This window comes from Panicum hallii, chromosome 9, assembly GCF_002211085.1.
Source record: "Panicum hallii strain FIL2 chromosome 9, PHallii_v3.1, whole genome shotgun sequence".
In the NCBI taxonomy this organism is placed as follows: Eukaryota; Viridiplantae; Streptophyta; class Magnoliopsida; order Poales; family Poaceae; genus Panicum; species Panicum hallii.
In genome coordinates, this window is record NC_038050.1 from 48,395,601 (window position 1) to 48,415,161 (window position 19,561).

A 19,561-nucleotide genomic window follows, 5' to 3' on the forward strand; every position below is an offset into this window, starting at 1 on the left:
AAGTCATCTAGATCGCTGCTTGAAGTTGATGAAGAAGCCTCTAGCTCCTTGGAGTTGGCCAGGTGTCTATTGAAGCCACCCAAACCGTCGGCAACGCAGATCCAAGAGCCAAAGATGAAGATCGTGCCCTCGTCGAGCACAGCACTGGTGAAGTTGAACGATGCCAATGAGTTCTCCAGTGGATCTTCGATGAGCACCCCTACCTGGCGTGCCAGCTGTCGTTGTTTTACCACCACACCCACCGAGGATACCCCCAAGGTGGTGAGTTTGTAGGTAAGGTGTCGCTGAGATCAGAAACTCGAAGGTGCAAAGGAACACAAGGTTTTAGACTGGTTCGGACCGCTGAGAGCGTAATACCCTACGTCCTGTGTGGTTTGTACTGCCTTTGATGATTATTGTCCCCGAGGGGGTCCCTATGTGCCCTTATATAGTTCGGGGGATAGGTTTACTTGGGAGTACTAGTCGGGTACAAGCCAAGGAGTCCTATCCGAGTACTTCTCGGGTAGTTTTCTACCGTGGCTGATTAGTCTAACTACTATACGAGTAATCTTACTGCATTACGAGTAGTTACCACAGATGTAGGGTGTGGGCTAAGTCCCATCCCATATCCTAGGAGAAGTGTGCCACGTGGACAGTTCTGTGTACCCGGGTCTAACAGCCATTCCACGCCCGGAACGGGCTAACTGAACGGCCCCTTAATCAATTCCGTTCCGGAGACCATTCCGGTTTAATTTGCTCTTTGAATGAAACGCTTCGGTACCGGATGATACCGGAGTACCATTTCAGACTTGATAAATAAAATGTATTTACATATATTGTTGGCCATAATGTATATTTATTGGAATTCAATGTATTGTTTATTTCTAAAAAAATAAATTTCACTAATTCTCTGTTTAAAGTAGTTGTCAGTTTTACTCAAAGTTTGTAAAGGGATAGACCACACCATTGAAATTTTCACACGTGACAATCGCCCCCATTTCCTTGTGGCCGATGCTGCTAAAGCCAAGATTTTCGAGCCACCTAAACATGAAATTAAAATTAGTCCCACCACGCACAATGAATGAACATGTAGACATCCTATCAAACAAAAAGAAATTGTTATCCTAAAATGCCTAAAAGGATGAAAAGAAGAGAGTAAGTATTATGGCGCTAGCATTGGATAGCGCCCCGCCCGTTCCCATCCGATTGAGTGACCCAAACAGAAACAAAAATCCCACCACAACAAATGAACATGCTTCTCACAGCATTCAAACATTTGTTATCACCGTTTGTAACAATTAAAATCAGCACGATGTAACATCTACAGACTACGTGAAAACATGTATATTGGTAACGGGCATAGATGAACTTTGGTCACAGGCAAAGCGCCATTACTAATCTAGCGTTACAAATGAGCGAACAAAGGTAACGGGCAATTGCCCATTACTGATAACATATATTTGTAACGGGCATCTAACAAAGACCGTTACCAGATGTAGTTACTCTCTGGGCCCACAGGGACCTTTGGTAACAGGCACAGACACGCAGCCCGTTACAGAAACCAAAGAAACGTAACGGTCTTTTGCATGCTGCCCGTTACAAATACATTTTTCCATGTCTCTTTCTGGGCCCACTGGTCAATAGTTGTAACGGCCTGTAAGTAATGCCCGTTACCTTTAAGAAGTATCCGTAACGGTCCGTAAGTTAAGCCCGTTACAAATGTTACACGTAACGGGCCCTAAATTGAGGCCCGTTACCTTTGGACCATATCTGTAACGGTTCTTTCACTATGTATCGTTCTTTAGCGCCCGTTACTCTCTGATCTCATATAGTATCGTGCTTTAGTTACCGCCCGTTACTCTCTGATCAGTTGTTGTAACGTGCTTTAGTTAACACCCGTTACCTATACGTAGGCCACCCCTACAGAAACCAGGTTTTTTCTCGCTGCATCCTGGAACCAGCTAGGATTTGGCAGCCACCAGCAAGTAGACATAACAAACACATTCTCATCGCATATATACACAAGCAAGTAGATATCACGAATATACACAAGATCACATCATTCCTCATCAGACATGCAACAAGTTTGAAGCCCTGAATGCAACAAGTTTCAAGTTTCTGGCTACAATGAACTCACGGTGCATTATAAATAGAAGGCGCTATAGAAGTTGCCCTTTGGGTCGAGAGTCTCCTTAAGAATGAACTCGCACAGCATCTCCCGGACCGGCTTTAGATCTTCTATAGAAACTGTTAGGGCAGCTTTGAAATCCTGCAAAATAGAATCATTATGAGAATACAAGTACAAATCAGTTTCTAAAATCAAATGGAGAATATGAGCAGAGACAAGGCTGAGCAGTATGTACCTACAGCAGCCTTTTTCATTATAGGTATGTCACCGACTAGTTTTAGCATATTGAATGCCACATAGAATCCACACAAAAAGGTCCCCGATGGCTGTTGAGCGCACTGCAAGAAGGTACCAAAATGACAAGTTAATTTAGTAACCAAATAGGTATGAAGGGACCATAAAAAAAACCTCAGTCTTACATTAACATCTATCCTGTGCGTGAGTTTAGGTTTGGTTTTTGGCTTTTTCTTATTTGCTTTCATCATTTCTTCCATGCGCGCATCAAAGGCCCTGCATGATCAGCAATACCGATTAGAAACAGTAAGAGATTGATTTTTTGTGAACAAAACCTACAATATAGTGACCAGTTCGCAATATGTCGGACGTCCGTGAACTTTCGACCGGGTAATAGTTTAGCAGAATCTAAATACCAAACCTCCTTGTACTTCATAGAGATGATCACTGTTACCCAGTGGCCACCGGTGTTGTAGGCACCCACCACATAGTCGTTCTTCATAGCATTTTTAATTGCTTGTGTTACAGTGCTAGGCTGGTGAGAAATCACTGTGGCGGTGAAAACCTGTGGGTCCAAAAACCCAACACTGCACTTCATCTCTGCTGCATTCTGCATCATTTTCCTACAAATAATCCAATTGTTAGCATGCATGAACTTTGTGGTCAAAATTAAAGAAATATATTTTTTGGTTTGAAGGGACTTACAATGTCCACAACCTCAAGAAGCTAACATCCAGAGCACCTAGGGTTATAAGGTCGTACACGTCATTGAATGCAACATTTAACATTAAATCACCATCACCTTGAAAGTAGGCTTGAGCCACCTTTGCTGGAAAGCCAAGATTATCCTTACTGTGTTCCATGACGTAAGCATGCAACCTGGCACAATTTGGTCCAGCAGCATCTAAATCCGCTTCTGACAACATAGGCACACCAGGCTTGTATTTTGGATTCTGTGTTGTCCAAATAGCGTTAACAAGCTCATCTTTAGGCAGAGGTTTCCTGGCCTACTTCTCCTCCCGTGGTGATTGCTGCTCAGGCGGAGATTGGCTGCACTCTCCCTCCTTCTGTTGTAGAGGCTCCGGTTATGGCTGATGCTTAGGCGGAGATTGCCTAGGCTCCTCCTGTCATCGAGGCTCCTGTTGTGACTCCTGCTTCTCCTGCTGCTGCTGCGTAGTTTTGCTGATCTGCTGCTGCTGAGCCTTCTCTTGCGGACGCTGAGCTGCAGTACCTGCATCTGATGTTGTACCCCTGCTACCTGATGTGGTTACAGAGTTGGGCTGTCTCGTCCTGGCTGGTATAAGGATCATGTACTTTGACCATTGGATCCTTGTACCGAGAGCCTCACCTAAGGTTGTTATCTCATCCCCCCTACTGGCACAGGCAGACGGAAGTGACTCGTATTGAACCACACATAAGTAGGTTGCACCACTGCATACCCTTCCTGCACCGGTACACAATGGCAAGTCTCTTGATATGGATAGACAGTGGCTACTGCGAGCTCCAAGTTATGCCCGGTGCCATCCAAAAGGCTGCACTTGGTTGGCTCTGTCAGCTTATCTATTGTGTCCAGCATAGATGATCGACTGTCAGCTTCGTTCTCGCTGAATGGCCCATGGTCTTCCCCGCTGCCACGCACATCTTCTTCCTCATTGACACTCGCATCTTCTTGCTCGCTGCTACCGATGTGTGTTGGTTGGGTAGGACACAGAGCATCCGGTATAACCACGCCTGCTTGTCATACCATGTTGATAACTCTGATGGTTGTTTCACCAACTATCTTTTCCTTCTCCGCATCAGACCTCTCCTTCGTCTTCTTCCTCTTCTTCCTATACATTCTAGCAAACTCTTCACCAAACCCTTTACCCCAGCCAACTGAACTAGACACGCCTTGGACCCGACCTCGATGCTTGGGATTCTCAAGTGCCGCGGTGAGGATATCATTCTCCCTAACCCCAGTGAAAGAACCATCGCTAGCCTTAGATGCAAGGTCTTTAACCTTATTTCCTAGCCCTACCACCGCAGGGTTACTGAATGTTATGTCCCCGCTTCCTTCACTAGTGCCTTCACTAGTGGTCATCCTCTTCGCCGCCCTTGCCCGCAGATATGACCTCGAACGTCCAGGAAATTGGTCCCAAGGGTTCTCTTTTCCTTCTCTAGCTAGCTTTGCATCCTCCTCCTCCCACTCTTTCCTTTTACCATGATAACCTTTTCTTCCCGTCTTGTGCGGCTTATTATGCAATGCTCTCTTATCTTTCATCTCCTGGCTCACTCGCTGAAAAAAAGGAGAATTGGTTTCCTGCACAAACACCTCCCAGTCTTCTGGCTTCAAAAAGTCATGCTTCTCAAAGGGAGACTCCTCTTGCCTCACATAAGTTTTTCTTAAATGGGCCTTGAACTGCCGTTGCAAGGTTGCAATCTCTGACATAGCTGCCTTAATTGCCTTGTTGCGAACAATTTGTTCCAGATTGGCTGGGTACTCTAGCTTTTCCAGTAAAGCTTTGAATAGCTGTTCCTTCTCAATTGGTGAGAGATCCTCAAGCTTCCTGTTGATTGACACCCTCTCCCGAGCAATGAGGCCACAGACCAATACAAATCTTTCCCTTGCAGCATCTGGGGTAGCCAAAATTTTTCATCAAGTCCAGTTGCAGTCAACTTGTCTTCTGGCCATTTGGTTTGTGTCCTTGACCCGCAGGATCGAGTACTACTCGCAGCAGTCTACGCTGAGTGAGCCTGTGAAGAACGTTCACCATCGTTGCGCTGTGATGATGCACTACTGTCACTACAGGAATTTGTTGTTGTGGGAGACTGCATAGATGATATGTCAGGTTGTCAGTAGAGCAACATAAGCTAGACTGAAAATGTAAACAAAATAGCTAATATTAGAGTAGAAATCAGTACAAGTCCTAAATAAAATCAGCATAGACATACAGGTAATATTTTACTTAGCATAGAGGTTGGGGATAGGTGCTAACCATTTTGACAGGATGAAGCAATGCTTATATATCAAAGCAGAAACTAAGTTCCTTCAACTGCTTCCTTGTCCAACTTCAGATCTAATGAATTGTGGGTTCCATGTGTACATGCAACAAGAGGATAAAGCAATCACTTAGTATGATTATCACAGCAAAAAACAATGTACACTCTAAATAAGCTACAAACAATTCCATGGCCTGATGATTGAGTGAACCATGTAGTGCCACCACGCCGGGGATTATAGGGCACAAGCGATACGAAAGAAAATCGCCCATGCCCAAACCACTCAGGTGGATTTTGGTTGGCTATGCTTACACGGTTCAACCGATCATTAGGCCATGCTACCATCGACAGCTTGCATACACACATCATGACACCAACAATAAGAATATATATGACAACACAGCATAGGAAAGTATCACTAAATTATAAACCACTGCGATACATTTCGCACTGACTGAATGTGGCCATCAACATTCATCCATCAAAACCACAGTCCATCAAATAAAAATGAACTATTAAGGCATGCTCAACTAATGCAGGTAATTCCAGGAGAATAATTCTATGTGCATTGACCCTAAACAACAGCAAAGTAGCATATCTCCCTAATCCACCTTGATAGGAAGAGCACATTGGGTGGCCGAGCAGAGAGAGGGCGTTGGGGGTTCAAGCAGCAGTAACCTCTGTCGCGAACGGTGGTTGGGAGGGGCTGGATCCGTGTCGCCTCGTTGCCTGAGGTGGCCGGCTCGTCATCGTGGCCGGAGTTGCGGTGGGGCTACGGCAGGAGAATGACGGCAACGGCGAGCGAGGATAGTGGCGGCGGTGGGCTAGGGCAGGAGAATGGCGGTGACACCGAGCGAGGAGAGTGGTGGCGAAGGCGAGTGAGGAGAATGGCGGCGAAGGCGAGCGAGGAGAATGGTGGCGACGGCGAGCGAGGAGAGTGGCGGCGGCGGGCTAGGGCAGGAGAATGGTGGCGAAGTCGAGCGAGGAGAGTAGTGGCGGCGGGCTAGGGTAGGAGAAGAGCGGGGAAAGGGATTTCTTTGAAATATGTATTGTCCCCTGATGACCACTTTGTAACGGGCTTTGTGGTAACGCCCATTACTAACTATATGACCATTAGTAATGGGCGTTGTAGTAAAGCCCGTTACTGACGTATACTTAGTAACGGGCGTTGTGGTAACGCCCGTTACTGATGTATATTTAGTAACGGGCATTGTGGTAACGCTCGTTATTGATGTTAGATACAGAATTCAGCAGACTGCAGCACACTTGCTGAACTGAAACAGAATATATACAGAATTTATATATATCTAAGGCAGAACATATATAGTATCTCAGGAGAATATATAGACATCATATATTACAAAAAGGATTCAAATTCCACCAATACACAACCTATATTCCAAAAAGGATTGAATTTCCACCAATACACATCCTACATTACAAAAAGGATTCAGCAGAAATCAATCTTGCTTTTTCTTTGATTTCTATATATGGATTTTTTCATGATGGTCGGTTCGCAAGTACGGTGTTTTGTCAGTTGCCAAGAGTCGGGGCATGTATGAACTGTCAAAGGATGGAATTTCATCAAACTGGTTGTATTCCTCCTCCTCAACAACATTGGCAATCCCAACAATCCTTTTTTTTCCAGGCATAACCACACATCAGTTCTTCCTTGCAAGGTCAGGTACATAGAACACTTGCTCAACATCCTTGGCGAAAACAAACGGTTCGTCTTTGTAACCAAAGACCCACAGATCAACACTAACAAACCCATATTTATCCTTGCTCACACCTCTCTTCCCATTGACCCATCTGCACCGAAACAAGGCTACCTTGAAACCTACATAATCAAGCTCCCATATCTCCTCTATTTGACCATAATATGTGGCTGCCTGCATGTCATTGTCGACGGCCCGTACACGCACACCACTGTTTTGATAGACGCTCTTGGCATCCTGGGCCATGGTGTAGAACGTGTATCCATTGATATCCATTGCTTGGTATGTTGTAACAGTGAATAATGGCCCCACTGCTAGTTTCATTATCAGATTGTCGGTTACAGCTGCACTGCATCTCTAGACATAATCTCGGAGCCACCAGCTGAAGCATTGCATGTGCTTCTTTGCAACCCAAGCCTCACTACGGGCAGGGTTTTCTTCACGTAGTTGTTGGTTGTGCTCGTTGGCAAATGGTGTAATCAGGTCAATCTGTTGTATCACGGTGAAATGAGCCTTGTTGAAGGCATCTGGATCCGGAGTGATTGACTTTATCCCCATGGTCCCAACACCTGCAAGCCTACCTTCATGCCGTGAATGAGGCACACCAATGGGGTTTTGGGGGTCCATATAACCCATGGTCCACTCCACTGCTTCGATGGTCCTATAGCCACGAACCATGGCTCCCTCCGGAAATGACTGGTTATGTACCAATGATTTGAGGAATCCAAAGTACCTCTCATATGGAAACATCTGATGAAGGTAAGATGGGCCAAGAAACCAGATCTCCCTCACGAGATGTGCTGTTAGATGGATCATGAGATCAAAGAATGTTGGTGGGAAGGTAGCTTCAAGCATGCATAGGGTCTCGAAATGCCTCCTCTCTAACTTCAATAGTTCTTCCTCATCAATCACCTTCTGTTCTATTGCATTGAAGAATAAACACAAGCTCGTGACCGCGTCGCGAACCTGTACTATCTTGATACCTCTAAGTGCAACAGGAAGAAGAGCTGTCATCAACACATGGCAATCATGAGATTTCATCAAGTTGAAATTCATTTTCATATCCTTCACCGACACTAGCCTCTTGAAGTTCGATGAGTAGCCTGAAGGTACTTTCAAACCATGCAAAAACTCACAGAATTCTTTTCTCTCTGTCTTTGACAAGGTGGTTGCAGCGACGAGAAGGTCCGTCCCCGTGTCGGTTTCCTCTGCATAGAGCTCCGACCTAATGCCCATATCTTTAAGATCCTCCCTTGCATTTTTATGATCTTTTCCTTTCAACTTCTGTTGCAGTAATGTTCCACAAACGCTTTCACACACATTCTTCTTGACGTGCATGTTGTCAATCGAATGACGCACATCCAACAGCTCCCGATACTCTAGCTCCCATAGAATTGATTTCTTGTTCCAAATTCCTTTCCCATCTTCTTCTTCTTCACCATCTCGTTTCTTTCTTTTGCCAAGGATTTTTTCAGTCATTTTGGGTAACTCCTCGATAGTTTTGATGTTCTTGACTTGCAAGAGGACCAGATCTCCAGTCACATGCAGAGGCGCCACTCGATTCTCCTTTTCCCCATTAAACTGACAATCCATGTCCCGGTAGGGATGTTTCTTGCTGAGGAAACGACGATGCCCCATAAATGCGAATTTCTTTGATTTTCTTAGCCACAATGAGCAAGTTTCTTCCAAGCAGTGTTGGCAAGCTGCACCTTTCCTTTTACTCTGGCCGGAGAGGTTGCGATGAGCTGGGTTGTCGTTGATGGTGGTGAACAACATGGTGTGCAATGTGAACTCCTCATGCCCGAACTCATCCCAAACCTCCTTCACACCAGGCTTCCAAAGTGTCTTCAAGTCATCAACTAGTGGCCTCAAGTAGACATCAATATGGTCACTAGGTTGCTTTGGCCCAGAGACTAATATTGTCAGCATCATGTATTTCCGTTTCTTGCATAGCCAGGGTGGAAGGTTGCACATTGAGAGCACGACAGGCCAGGTGCTATGTGTTGAACTCTGGTTACCGAATGGGTTAACGCCATCTGTGCTCATAGCGAACCGAAGGTTTCTGCAATCATCAGCAAACCACTTAAAGTGGGAATCAATGTTACCCCATTGTGCTGCATCTGCGGGGTGCCTAAGCTTGTCATTTTCCTTCTTTCGGCCTTCCTTATGCCAACGCAAGAGTTGGGCCTCCTTTCTTGTGGCGAACCATCTTTTCAACCAGGGAATGACGGGAAAATACCATGCCACCCTCACAGGACCCCCTCTGTTAACCTTCTTCTTGCCTCTGATCTCCACGGGCATGTTCCCGTCATCAGCATTATCATCTCCACCATCTTTTTTCCTCTTGTACCGATCACACCCACACTTGGGGCACTTGTCAAGGTCTGCATAATCTCCACGGAACAATACACAACTGTTCTTGCATGCATGAATTTTTTCAACCTCTATTCCCAGAGGATAGATTATCTTCTTTGCCTCATAGACAGACTCGGCTACTTGGTTTCCCTCAGGTAGCATGTCTCTAAGCAGATCCAATAGTTGTTTGAAACTTTTGTTGCTCCAGCCATGATCTGCCTTAAGCTGCAGAAGTTTTAGATCACCAGAAAGGCGAGAGTACTTCTGGCAACCAGGATAGAGGGGTTTCTTTGAATCTTCAATGAACTGCTTCAGCCTCGCTAATTCAGAAGTTGTGTACACTCCTTGAAACTCAACATCCCGCACCATTTGATCAACATTGTGCACACGTTGCAACACCTCACCATCATCGAAGCCCGTAACTTCTTGATCAGTCATATCATCAGGCCTCCTAACAAAGGGTGGGAATGGTTCATTTTCCTCAAAAACTCCACCTTCATCAAGGGCTTCATCATGGCATCGCGCTGCCCCTTCATTAAGGCCTTGAGCATGGTGTCGCGCTTCACCTTCATTTAGGCATCCTGCTTCGACTTCATTAAGGCCTTCCTCACCATGTTTGTTCCAACACGTGTAATTTTTTGTGAAACCACGTGTGATCAAATGATGAAAAATGTTGTCCCGTTGTCCGAACTTCTTCTGGTTGAGACAATCTATATAGGGGCAATACATTGCCTGAACACCACGGTTTCTCATATCCGCCTCTGCTTGACCTAGAAAACCATTGACCCCGGTTATAAAATTGTCCCAATCTCGGGGCTGTCTGTACATCCAAGCCCGATCAGCAGCTGCCATCTACAAGTTCAATGAACAAGGGCAATTTCCATACATCAAATGAGCATAATTCATCACCAAAACCGATGAGTAAGAGGATTAGGACAGCAAAGTTCAATAAAAGGGGGCAATTTCCACCTTGAGGAGGATTGTCTACGAGGCGAGCGCGCCCGAGGAGGAGGAGGCGGCCGCGACGACGAAGTGGAAGAAGGGCTGCTGCTTTGGAGGAAGGCGACGGCACGGAGGACACCGCGGCCGACGTCCGCCGGCACCTTCGGTGACGCCGGCGCGGAGGCAGCAGCAGCAGGACACGTCCAGCAGCAGCGCCGCCGCGCTCCAGCTTGACGGCGGTGGAGGAGAGCGCGTCCGAGGAAGCGCCGGTCGCGGCGACGGCGCGGGAGGACGCCCGCCGGCTGCTGCGCCAGTGACTTCGGTAATGGGCATCAACGGATCACACAAGTAACACCGCTCTATCGGTAACGGGCATCAAATGGTCATCGGTAATGCGCGTTACTTCAAGCGACAGTTCGGTACGATCGCTGCCCTATCTGTAACGGTCCTTAAACGACCGTTACCGATACGACAGTGATCGGTAACGGACATTAAGAGACCGTTACCGATAGTACAATTTTCATAAGGACGCACTTTAACGACCATTTCAACATTTTTTGTAATGGGCCTTTATCACGCCCGTTACCAGAAGACCTCATCGGTAACGGGCGTTGTGGTGGCGAGTTCGAGGTCAAGCCTGCCGCGCTTATGGGTAACGGGTGCCAAACAACAACCGTTACAGAAGTTGCGTCTTGTAACGGGCCACAAGGGTCCGTTACAAATGCTGCGTGACCGATTTGAGGTTTTCACGTGGTGACATCTGTAGTTCAAAACATAATGCAAAAGAAAAAAGTTCGCATCTGCTTCAGAAAAAAATACGTGACATAATAGATCTTGCTCCAAAACAATGGGAAGATCAACATTGAACTCAGAAACAAGAAGAACAAATCTGCACACTATGGCCATATAACATGCAACAAATGAAAATGCTTAATAAAAAGAAAAATGCCTACTCAACACGTTTGAAAACCTTCTATAAGAACTATCACAAAAATTTGAAACTAAATTATGAAATATATCCAAAAGAGCTAATTCCAATATCCCAAATCACACATTATAATGTCCACAAAAAATCCCAGCAGCATTTCCAACCACTAATAGTCAGTAATTATCACTAAATACAAGGGAAAAAGTTCAATTTCCACTATGAAACTAGCACAATAGTCTGTTTTCAATCCTAAACTACAAACCGGATACCAAATTCCATCCAAATATCAAAATCAGATAAATTTAGTAATTTTGATAATTTTAATGGTAGTTTAGTTTTATTAAATAAAAATTCTAGTTTGATTTAAAAAGAATCAAAACTAATTCATTTTAAATAAAAATATGAAATGGGTACCAAAATCTCTTTTTCAAAATGTGACCTATGTTATATGTAGGTATGACTTATTTTGATCTTATTAGTTAAAAACAATAGGTGTGAGTACAAGCAAATTAAATTCACTAGGGCGGGAACAAATTAGTTCAAAACAACTGATAAGTATAGTACCAACAAATAATTTATATTTTTTGAAATAAACTGGTACTACTTTAATATTTTTATGATTTAAAATAAATTATTTTATGAATATTATAATTTAATAATGATTTTTTAATTTACGCAAAAATGAAAATCATCTTTAAAACTATAAGGGATCAAATTTGTTCGGCTTTAACAATTGGATATCCTCCGTATCAGTTTTGTTGTTGTGGTTTCAAAATTAATATTTTGTGATAATTGGAGGTTGTAAAGCGAAATTTTGTTTAACTAAAAGAATAATAAGTGGAGTTAATACAATCTGCGTCGTGCCGTTCGGCCTTTTTTTTCTTGGACAAGATGCTTTTTAGACATATGTATAAGTATTTTCAATATAAGTTCGTACATGCACTGAACACAAAAAAAAAAGCACATAAGAGGGGTAAGTGGGATCCCAGTTCAGTGCTCAAGAACGCACAGGCAGCCTGCAGCTCCCTTCTGTAGCCACCTGGAGCATATTTAGGGCCAGTTTGGTAGAGCTCCAACTGATTCTGATTCTCTGTGGGAGCTGATTCTCTAAGAGAAGTGATTATGTGGCTGAAGGTGATTCTTTTTGATTCTCTAGCATAAACTCTTAAAATCAGGATGGAGAATCACTTCACAGAATCAGGAGAAGCTACTTTTTTCAGCTCCCAGCCTCTTAGTTCATTTCAGAGAATCACTCCACAGAATCAGCAGAGAATCACTTCTCTCTGAAAAACTGTTTGGCAGAGCTCTTGCTGGATTCAGTAGAGAATCAACTCTGGGAGCTCTGCCAAACTGGCCCTTAGATTCCGGACCCTCCTCTGCACGGAGCGAGAGGGAGTGGGTCACACCGTTCTGGTCTATATGCACGGAGCGGGAAGGAGGGGTTGGACCCCACTAGTTCTAGTCTATAATATATTCTCTATTTCTTTTACATGTGATATTAGGTCTGTACTAAGTTAAATTTATTCAACTTTAATCAAAATTATGAAAAATATAGAGTAAATTGTACTTTAGATCTCCAACTTATCCTGCAGCATCATCTAGGTTTCTAAACTCTCAAATCGTCAACTTGAGTCCCTAAACCTAAACTTTATTAAGTGTTCCATCCGAGATCCCAAACACGCCACGCGAGCATCCGAAGTCGACATGGCATGCCACATAGCGCCACGGTAGCAAATATTTACAACCCTCCGTCCCTAAATTTATTCACCACTTCTGGCGCGCTGGAGAAACTTGAAATGGAGATGATCGAGCTGCTCAACTTGCGGCACGGCCAGCCTCTGTGCATCGTGTCGCTGCCCACGCTCTACGACGAGAGGTACGGGAAGGGCCTGCAGGCCGAGGGCTACCTCACCGAGAGCCGGCCGAGGGCGCCACGGAGAGAGGACAATGAGGAAATGATAGAGAGGATATATATATTGAATGATGACATAAATTTAGGGTGGTAGTTTGTAAATATTTGCTACGGTGACGTCACGTGGCATGCCACGTCGGTTTCAGATATTCGCGTGGTGCGTTTAGGACCTCAGATGGAACACTTCACACGGTTTAGGATTCTAGATGGCCGATTTGAGAGTTTAGGGATCTAGATGAAACTGCAGGATAAATTTGAGAACCTGAGGTGCAATTTACTCAAAAATATAATAACATCTACAATACTAAATTTGTTTTGTTAAATTTATTAAGGAATATATTTTGATAGTCCATATATTTGATATATATATATATTGTTATCTTTTTCTATAATTTGATTAAAGTTGGAAATATTTTACTTAGGACACGTGTAACCAACAGAGGGAGTAGCCTAGTACGAGTAGATACTTATCCTAATATTTGTACCAGTTGTTCGAATGGGCAGCCGGTGGAAGTTCCAGCTCCACCGCAAGCGGCTGCAGGCGAGCGGCGAGCAGCGGCTGCACGTGAGCGGCGATGGGAGCAGGCGGCATGCAACGGGGCGGGCGGCAAAGTAAGGCGGCGGCGCTGGTGCGCAGCCCAAGCTGCTCCCGGCAGCCGATGGCGAAGGCAGCGACAGACCGCGCGGGCGGCCGAGTGGCGTGCTTCAGGCCGTGGGCAGCGAAGGCAAAGGCAGCCAGCAGTGGGGGAAGAAAGGTAGAGATGGATGGCAGCGGGTTAACGGGAGCTGAACCGTTCGATGCTCGTTCTCAAATTAATGTTGGTATACATGGTACCGAGATCTTGAGTCTAAAAAAATTAGACATCTTAGCTGCACCTCTAATTCTCTTTAATTTAAATATTTATACTGCTCACAAATATTCGAACTGAAGAAAATTATACCTAAGAGTCATCAATTTATACCCGAGTTCAATAAACTCACTTTAAATTTTGAATCCGGTGAAGCTCACTTTATGTGCAGAGCTCAAGATCACTAATCCTTGAATCAATCTGACAGTTGAGAGGAGCGCCGACTGTATTACGAGGATACAACAATAAAAATCCTCAATGTCTTCATCGTGACCACTTCTTTATTGAGACACTCGAGGCATTCCGTTTATTTGCTTCAGTTAAAAAGATTGCTTTATGCATTGAGCACATTTACATGAGTTATTGGGTTAACCCTAATGTGGTAGCTTTCCTGCATGAGTTATTGGGTTTGTCGTAGTTAGGAAGCTACAAGTTTATAACTTGCCATGGGAACTTCTGTTATAAAACCATTATAAAAAATCACTATTTTAATACCATTATAAAAAAATACTGTTTTAATAAGTATTGGAGTTCTTATGAAAAAGAGCACGCGAAATAAAAAAAATCATGGAAGGAATTGGAATGGGAAAACGTGAAATGGAATCCAACGAACCCCTGTAAATTGGACTTCTCTACAAAATGCAAAGCAATCCCCAAATGCGCCGCCAGCCCAGGGACAGAAATATGTCGAAGCGCCTCGGGACGCGCAGCCGCTCGCCGGCGGTGGATCTGGTGCCGGACGACCTTCGCCTCCCGCCGGATCCTGGGCACCTCCTGGTCGCCTCGCTCGTCTGCAAGCGCTGGCGCCGCCTCATCCGCAACCCCGCCTTCGTCGTCCGCTTCCGCGCATTCCATCGAGCAATCCCCGTGCTCGGCTTCTACCAGAACATCAACGGGCTGATCCGCTTCTTCCCCATCGCCGCTCCAGCCCCGAGGCTCTCCGCGCCGCAAGACTTCCAGAACGGGATGTGCTGGGTGCTCGACTGCCGCCATGGCCGCGTCCTCATCTACGACGACTCCTACGAGTCGCTCTTCATCTGGGATCCCATGGCTGCCACATCGTCCCATGTGGGCTCGCTCCCGGAGTTGAGTGGCGAAGAGAACTTCACCGCCGTTCTAGTCTGTACGCCCGGGAACGACGACCACACCGACTGCCACTCCGCCCCGTTCCGAATCGTCTAAGTGGACAACAGCGATGACGACGAGGAGTTACTGGTATCTGTTCGCGTCTTCTCCTCAGAGTCCGGCGCCTGGGGTGATTGGGCTTCAATCTCACCCCCATCCCTCGTTAGCCCAGTCTCGGCGGCGGTCGTGGGTGGTTCTGTGTACTGGAAGCTTGATTTTGTCGAGAACAGTAACCACATTCTTGGGTTTCGAATGGAAACTGGGGAATTGGATTCGATTGAGCTGCCAACGGATGTCCAGGAAAATTACATGTCGGATATTCTTCTTATGCCAGCAGAGTACGGCAGCATTGGTTTCGTTGGCGTGAATCTGTCTAGTCTCCATTTCTGGTCCAGGAAGACGGACAGTGAAGGTGCGGCCGGATGGGCATTAATCAGGATAATGGACATGGAGATGCTCCCTATATCTGATAGGCTAGCTGGAGATATGTTATCGTGGTCATCTGTAGTTGGGTTTGCTGAAGATAGTTATGCACTTTCCTGCGCTCAGAAGCTGGCGTCTTCATGATCAATCTCAGGTCAAAGCAGCTCAAGAAAATGCCTCAAGCAAGTGCCTCAGCCATTTATACCTACACAAGCTTCTACTCTCGTGGTAAATAGTCTTTTTATAATTAAGTATCATATTGTATTACTTTGCTGGGTAGATGGACACCTATAAATGGTTCTTGATGCTTATGTCGAGCTAGTATTTGTTCTTATCAGAGATAACTAACTTGCAGAGATGGAAAATCTCCTGAACAAATATTTTCGGTATTTAATTTTACTTTTTTTAAAAATGCGAATGAATTTCTGTCATCGTATCTAGAGCTATATGGATTAGTTTTATTTGAGCATTTATGTTCTGAGATCTTCAAGGCATCATGTTGTATATAGCATTTGAAATTTAGATGGAAATGTACTCAGTTTGAACCATAACAAATGTCAACCAAGTAATATGAACTGGATACTAGTAACTATCTGTTTATCTTATGATTACACAATAACAATTTCACATGTCAGTTAGGATGAAAATATTTAGCACAAATTAGCAGGTTTTGCAGGTTAAACTAGATAGCTTTTTTTCTTTTCTTTTTTTAACAAAGAGATTAACAGTTTGCTACAATAATTACCCTTGATTTTTATGTTTTGCTGCTGCCTTTCATACATTCCTTAATGCTGCAAATGGGTTATGCTTCTCCTGCATAATTTTCTTTTCTGTATAATGATCTATTTCTGGCACTTCTATAGGGATTGAACTTTTTTAGGATGATTTACATGTGAAATCCATCCTGCATTTCTAGCAGGCCTTAATTCCTTTTCTTTTCTTTGTGTCCTTAACAATCTAAATGAGGAACATGCTCAAGGCTAAGCCTAAAATGAATCTGCAATCTCCTGATTAGAAGAAATTTCTTTACATGTTTATTTTTTGTTATGGCTGTTGAGGTCGACAAACCATAGTTTATATGGACTTTGCCCAAATTTAGTTTCACCTAAAATTTTGTTTAATTGTTTCTAGTGTTGAAGGAAATACTAGTAGTTTGATCCGAGTTGTATGAGTATGTTCTGGTCAGTTCTGCTTATTGATGCTATCTTCTTGATCTTTTGTTTGTAGGTCGCGACATTATCGGTGCTGATAGAGATGTTAAGTACGACACCAAAGTACCAAAAGGAGAAGAAGGAGGCAGCTGTTCAGGTGGAGGCCGTGGATAAGGAAAAAGCAGAGTCGTCATCTTCGGGACATCAGGTTTGACTTCCATATCCGTTCAGTTAGTTTAATATCATGTGATTTGTAGATGATTAGCGAACATCTGTTTATACTTTGTAGCTTGTTACATATGTTAGCTAGGTTGTTAGTCCGTTTTTTTCAGGAGTCAGGTAGCTATAGATACTAGCCGCCATTATCATCATAGTTATCAATAAACAATAAAGTGACACTGCATCATACTCCACCTGGTGTCTCCATCATTGAAGTGACAGATGATGAGCTGAACGGTAGGCACATTTGCTCCTTCACATCTTAATTTATTAGCTTAGGTGGTAATAATTAATGAAAGATTATTCTATTGCATACATCCTTCCAAGGTCCTTAGTTGTATGGTATTATGGTAATTACTTTATGTAAATTGCCCAGATCTTTCCTAGCTTGAATGCATACCATTATGGTAAACAGGATAGAACATTGATGATACAGAAAATAATTAGTTTCACACACTACTGCATGATGACTTACCTTAAGCCACTCACATCACTGCAAATGTTAGAAATTAAACGTACCTCTTGTTTTCAGTATAGTATAATAGTTATCACAGGAGTACAAAAGCAATTTCATGATGGGTTTTCTCCTATTCCTTGTGTTTCTGTTCACTATCATTTTAGAGATAATTCTTTAGTCAATGTTTGTGTTGACTAGTTTACCTTGTAGATGGAGTTGGCAATACAAATTTAATTAGCAACCTACATAGCTCTTAGGATAGATTTAATATAAGATAAAAGAAATAAGTGTGAATAGGAAATCTGAAATGCTCAAGGCTATGTTTCTGTACTTGTCCAAGTTTATCACATCCCTCCTAGTGTTTATTAATGAATTTCCTCCTGGTTATTTCTTCTCTTTGGCTGCGGCTATATTTGTGTATTAATTCTTCTTTACCACTGCAAGCTTATTTTAATCCACATGAAGATGTTTAGTTACTGAGTTTTGTAACAATGAACTATTTACAACAAAAGTATTGCTGGAAAATAGTGAGTGGTTGTTTTTGTTTCCTTTTATTGTATTCTGTGATGAAATGCCAAAATGGGTTCCAAATCCATTCTGACAGTATTCAAATAATTTTGAAGATTTGGTCAAAATTTGCATATTCATCGACTTCATGGTTACCATGCATATATCTTCTGGCCGTGACCAGTCAATATCATGTGGTCACGACCCATTAAAATTATAAAATTACATAGGCAGTACGCTAATGGATGATGGGAATTGTGATCCTCTGGAGCTGCTTTCTAGGTAATGTAAATAATGAAAAGGAGCAAGGGAGCACTTGTTTGTTGGTTACGTCTTCCAGATGACGGAAATATCTGCAAGTTATAAACTATGGCATGTATTTAGCTGGAATAGCAATGTCTGTATACTCCCTTTGGCAATTCAAGAAACTAAGAAACTGTGGATTGACATGTAACATACTATACGGTTTTGCAAGTTAGTGTCTATGTTCTCTTTTCTTCAGACATAGTGAAAAACTGTGACATTGATTTTACCTAACAATGAGTTATAGTGATGATGATTTTACAATTAAGTTGCCGAAATGCAGGGAAAATAGGATAATGCTTTTTGTCTCCAAACCAGTTTACCCAAACGCTTTAAAATACTAGAATAAAAGCACAGGTGAATATATGCATTAAAAGCGAGTTAATTTCCTATGAAGAAGGCATCTCTGAAAGGAAAATCCTCAGTTTGCCCATTTACTTTGGAAATTCCACTTTGCAACTTTTGCATTAGAACTGGTTATCTGGCCTTTGAACTTTGAAAAGCACACCATCACATGACTACGTGACCCTTATGGCGATTTTGAGTTGTGGTCTTAAGAGTTGATATGGGTTTCATATATTTGTTTTTCTCTTAGGAGTTCTTTAAACTGTGTTCTTTAGGCATGCCATTTACTTATCCTTAATTGTTATTGGTTTTCCTGGAGCAACCTGGTTGTGATGATACTGTTATCTTGCAGGTTCATCCGCTTCTTACCAAGTGATATAAGGGAAGGACGAATGCGAAACGAAGTTGAAAGTTGTCTGCTGACTGCTGGTATTCATGATCGAGATATTTTGTCAGCTGCTTCTTACTTGTGGGCTCGTGGGCCTGACAATGTCCATATATGTTGATGGAGAGGTGATGTAAAGCAAGTTACTGCTTCATCTTTGGCTCTTGATGTTGTCATCTATATATGATGTGTGTGGCAGAACCGGCACTAACTATCACGTAGAGGCAATCCAGGCTAATACGCAATTAAAACGGAGTAAAACAACATAAAAACAGTCTGTTGGGTAACATCCTGATGCAACCACTGGAATTTGGATCGAAATAATGTATACACGCAACCCACATGAAGATGAGATTAGAGATTACAACAATTCATAATTTTTACATCATAGCGTTCAACATAAATTATTATTGCAAACCAAGTTCAAATTTATGCATAAACAAGTAGTGCAGCGGAAAATAAGCGAAAAATAAACGATAGTTTTAATGACGATACAAGAGATCATGATAAATCCCGTACATGACATCATTCAGCGTTAACATCGTTGGCCGAGGACGGATCCCGTTCCACCGACCAACTAGGAGGAAGAGTACATGGCCAAGTAAAGTTACAAGCAAGGCTGA

At 43.4% G+C, this 19,561-nt stretch overlaps 1 protein-coding gene and 1 pseudogene across 1 annotated transcript; one reads left to right on the top strand and one right to left on the bottom strand.

Annotated features, from left to right (window-relative positions):
- Positions 1-7,395: 7,395 nt before the first annotated feature.
- LOC112873102 lies at positions 7,396-9,831 on the bottom strand. Its single transcript, XM_025936127.1, has one exon. It carries the CDS (start codon positions 9,829-9,831, stop codon positions 7,396-7,398), a length of 2,436 nt encoding a protein of 811 aa, XP_025791912.1.
- Positions 9,832-14,680: 4,849 nt separating this feature from the next.
- Positions 14,681-19,101, top strand: LOC112873104 (annotated as a pseudogene).
- Positions 19,102-19,561: the final 460 nt, after the last annotated feature.

Excerpts from the sequence above, each read along its gene's own strand:
- LOC112873102 (XM_025936127.1), bottom strand. The coding sequence starts at position 9,831 with ATGACTGATCAAGAAGTTACGGGCTTCGATGATGGTGAGGTGTTGCAA.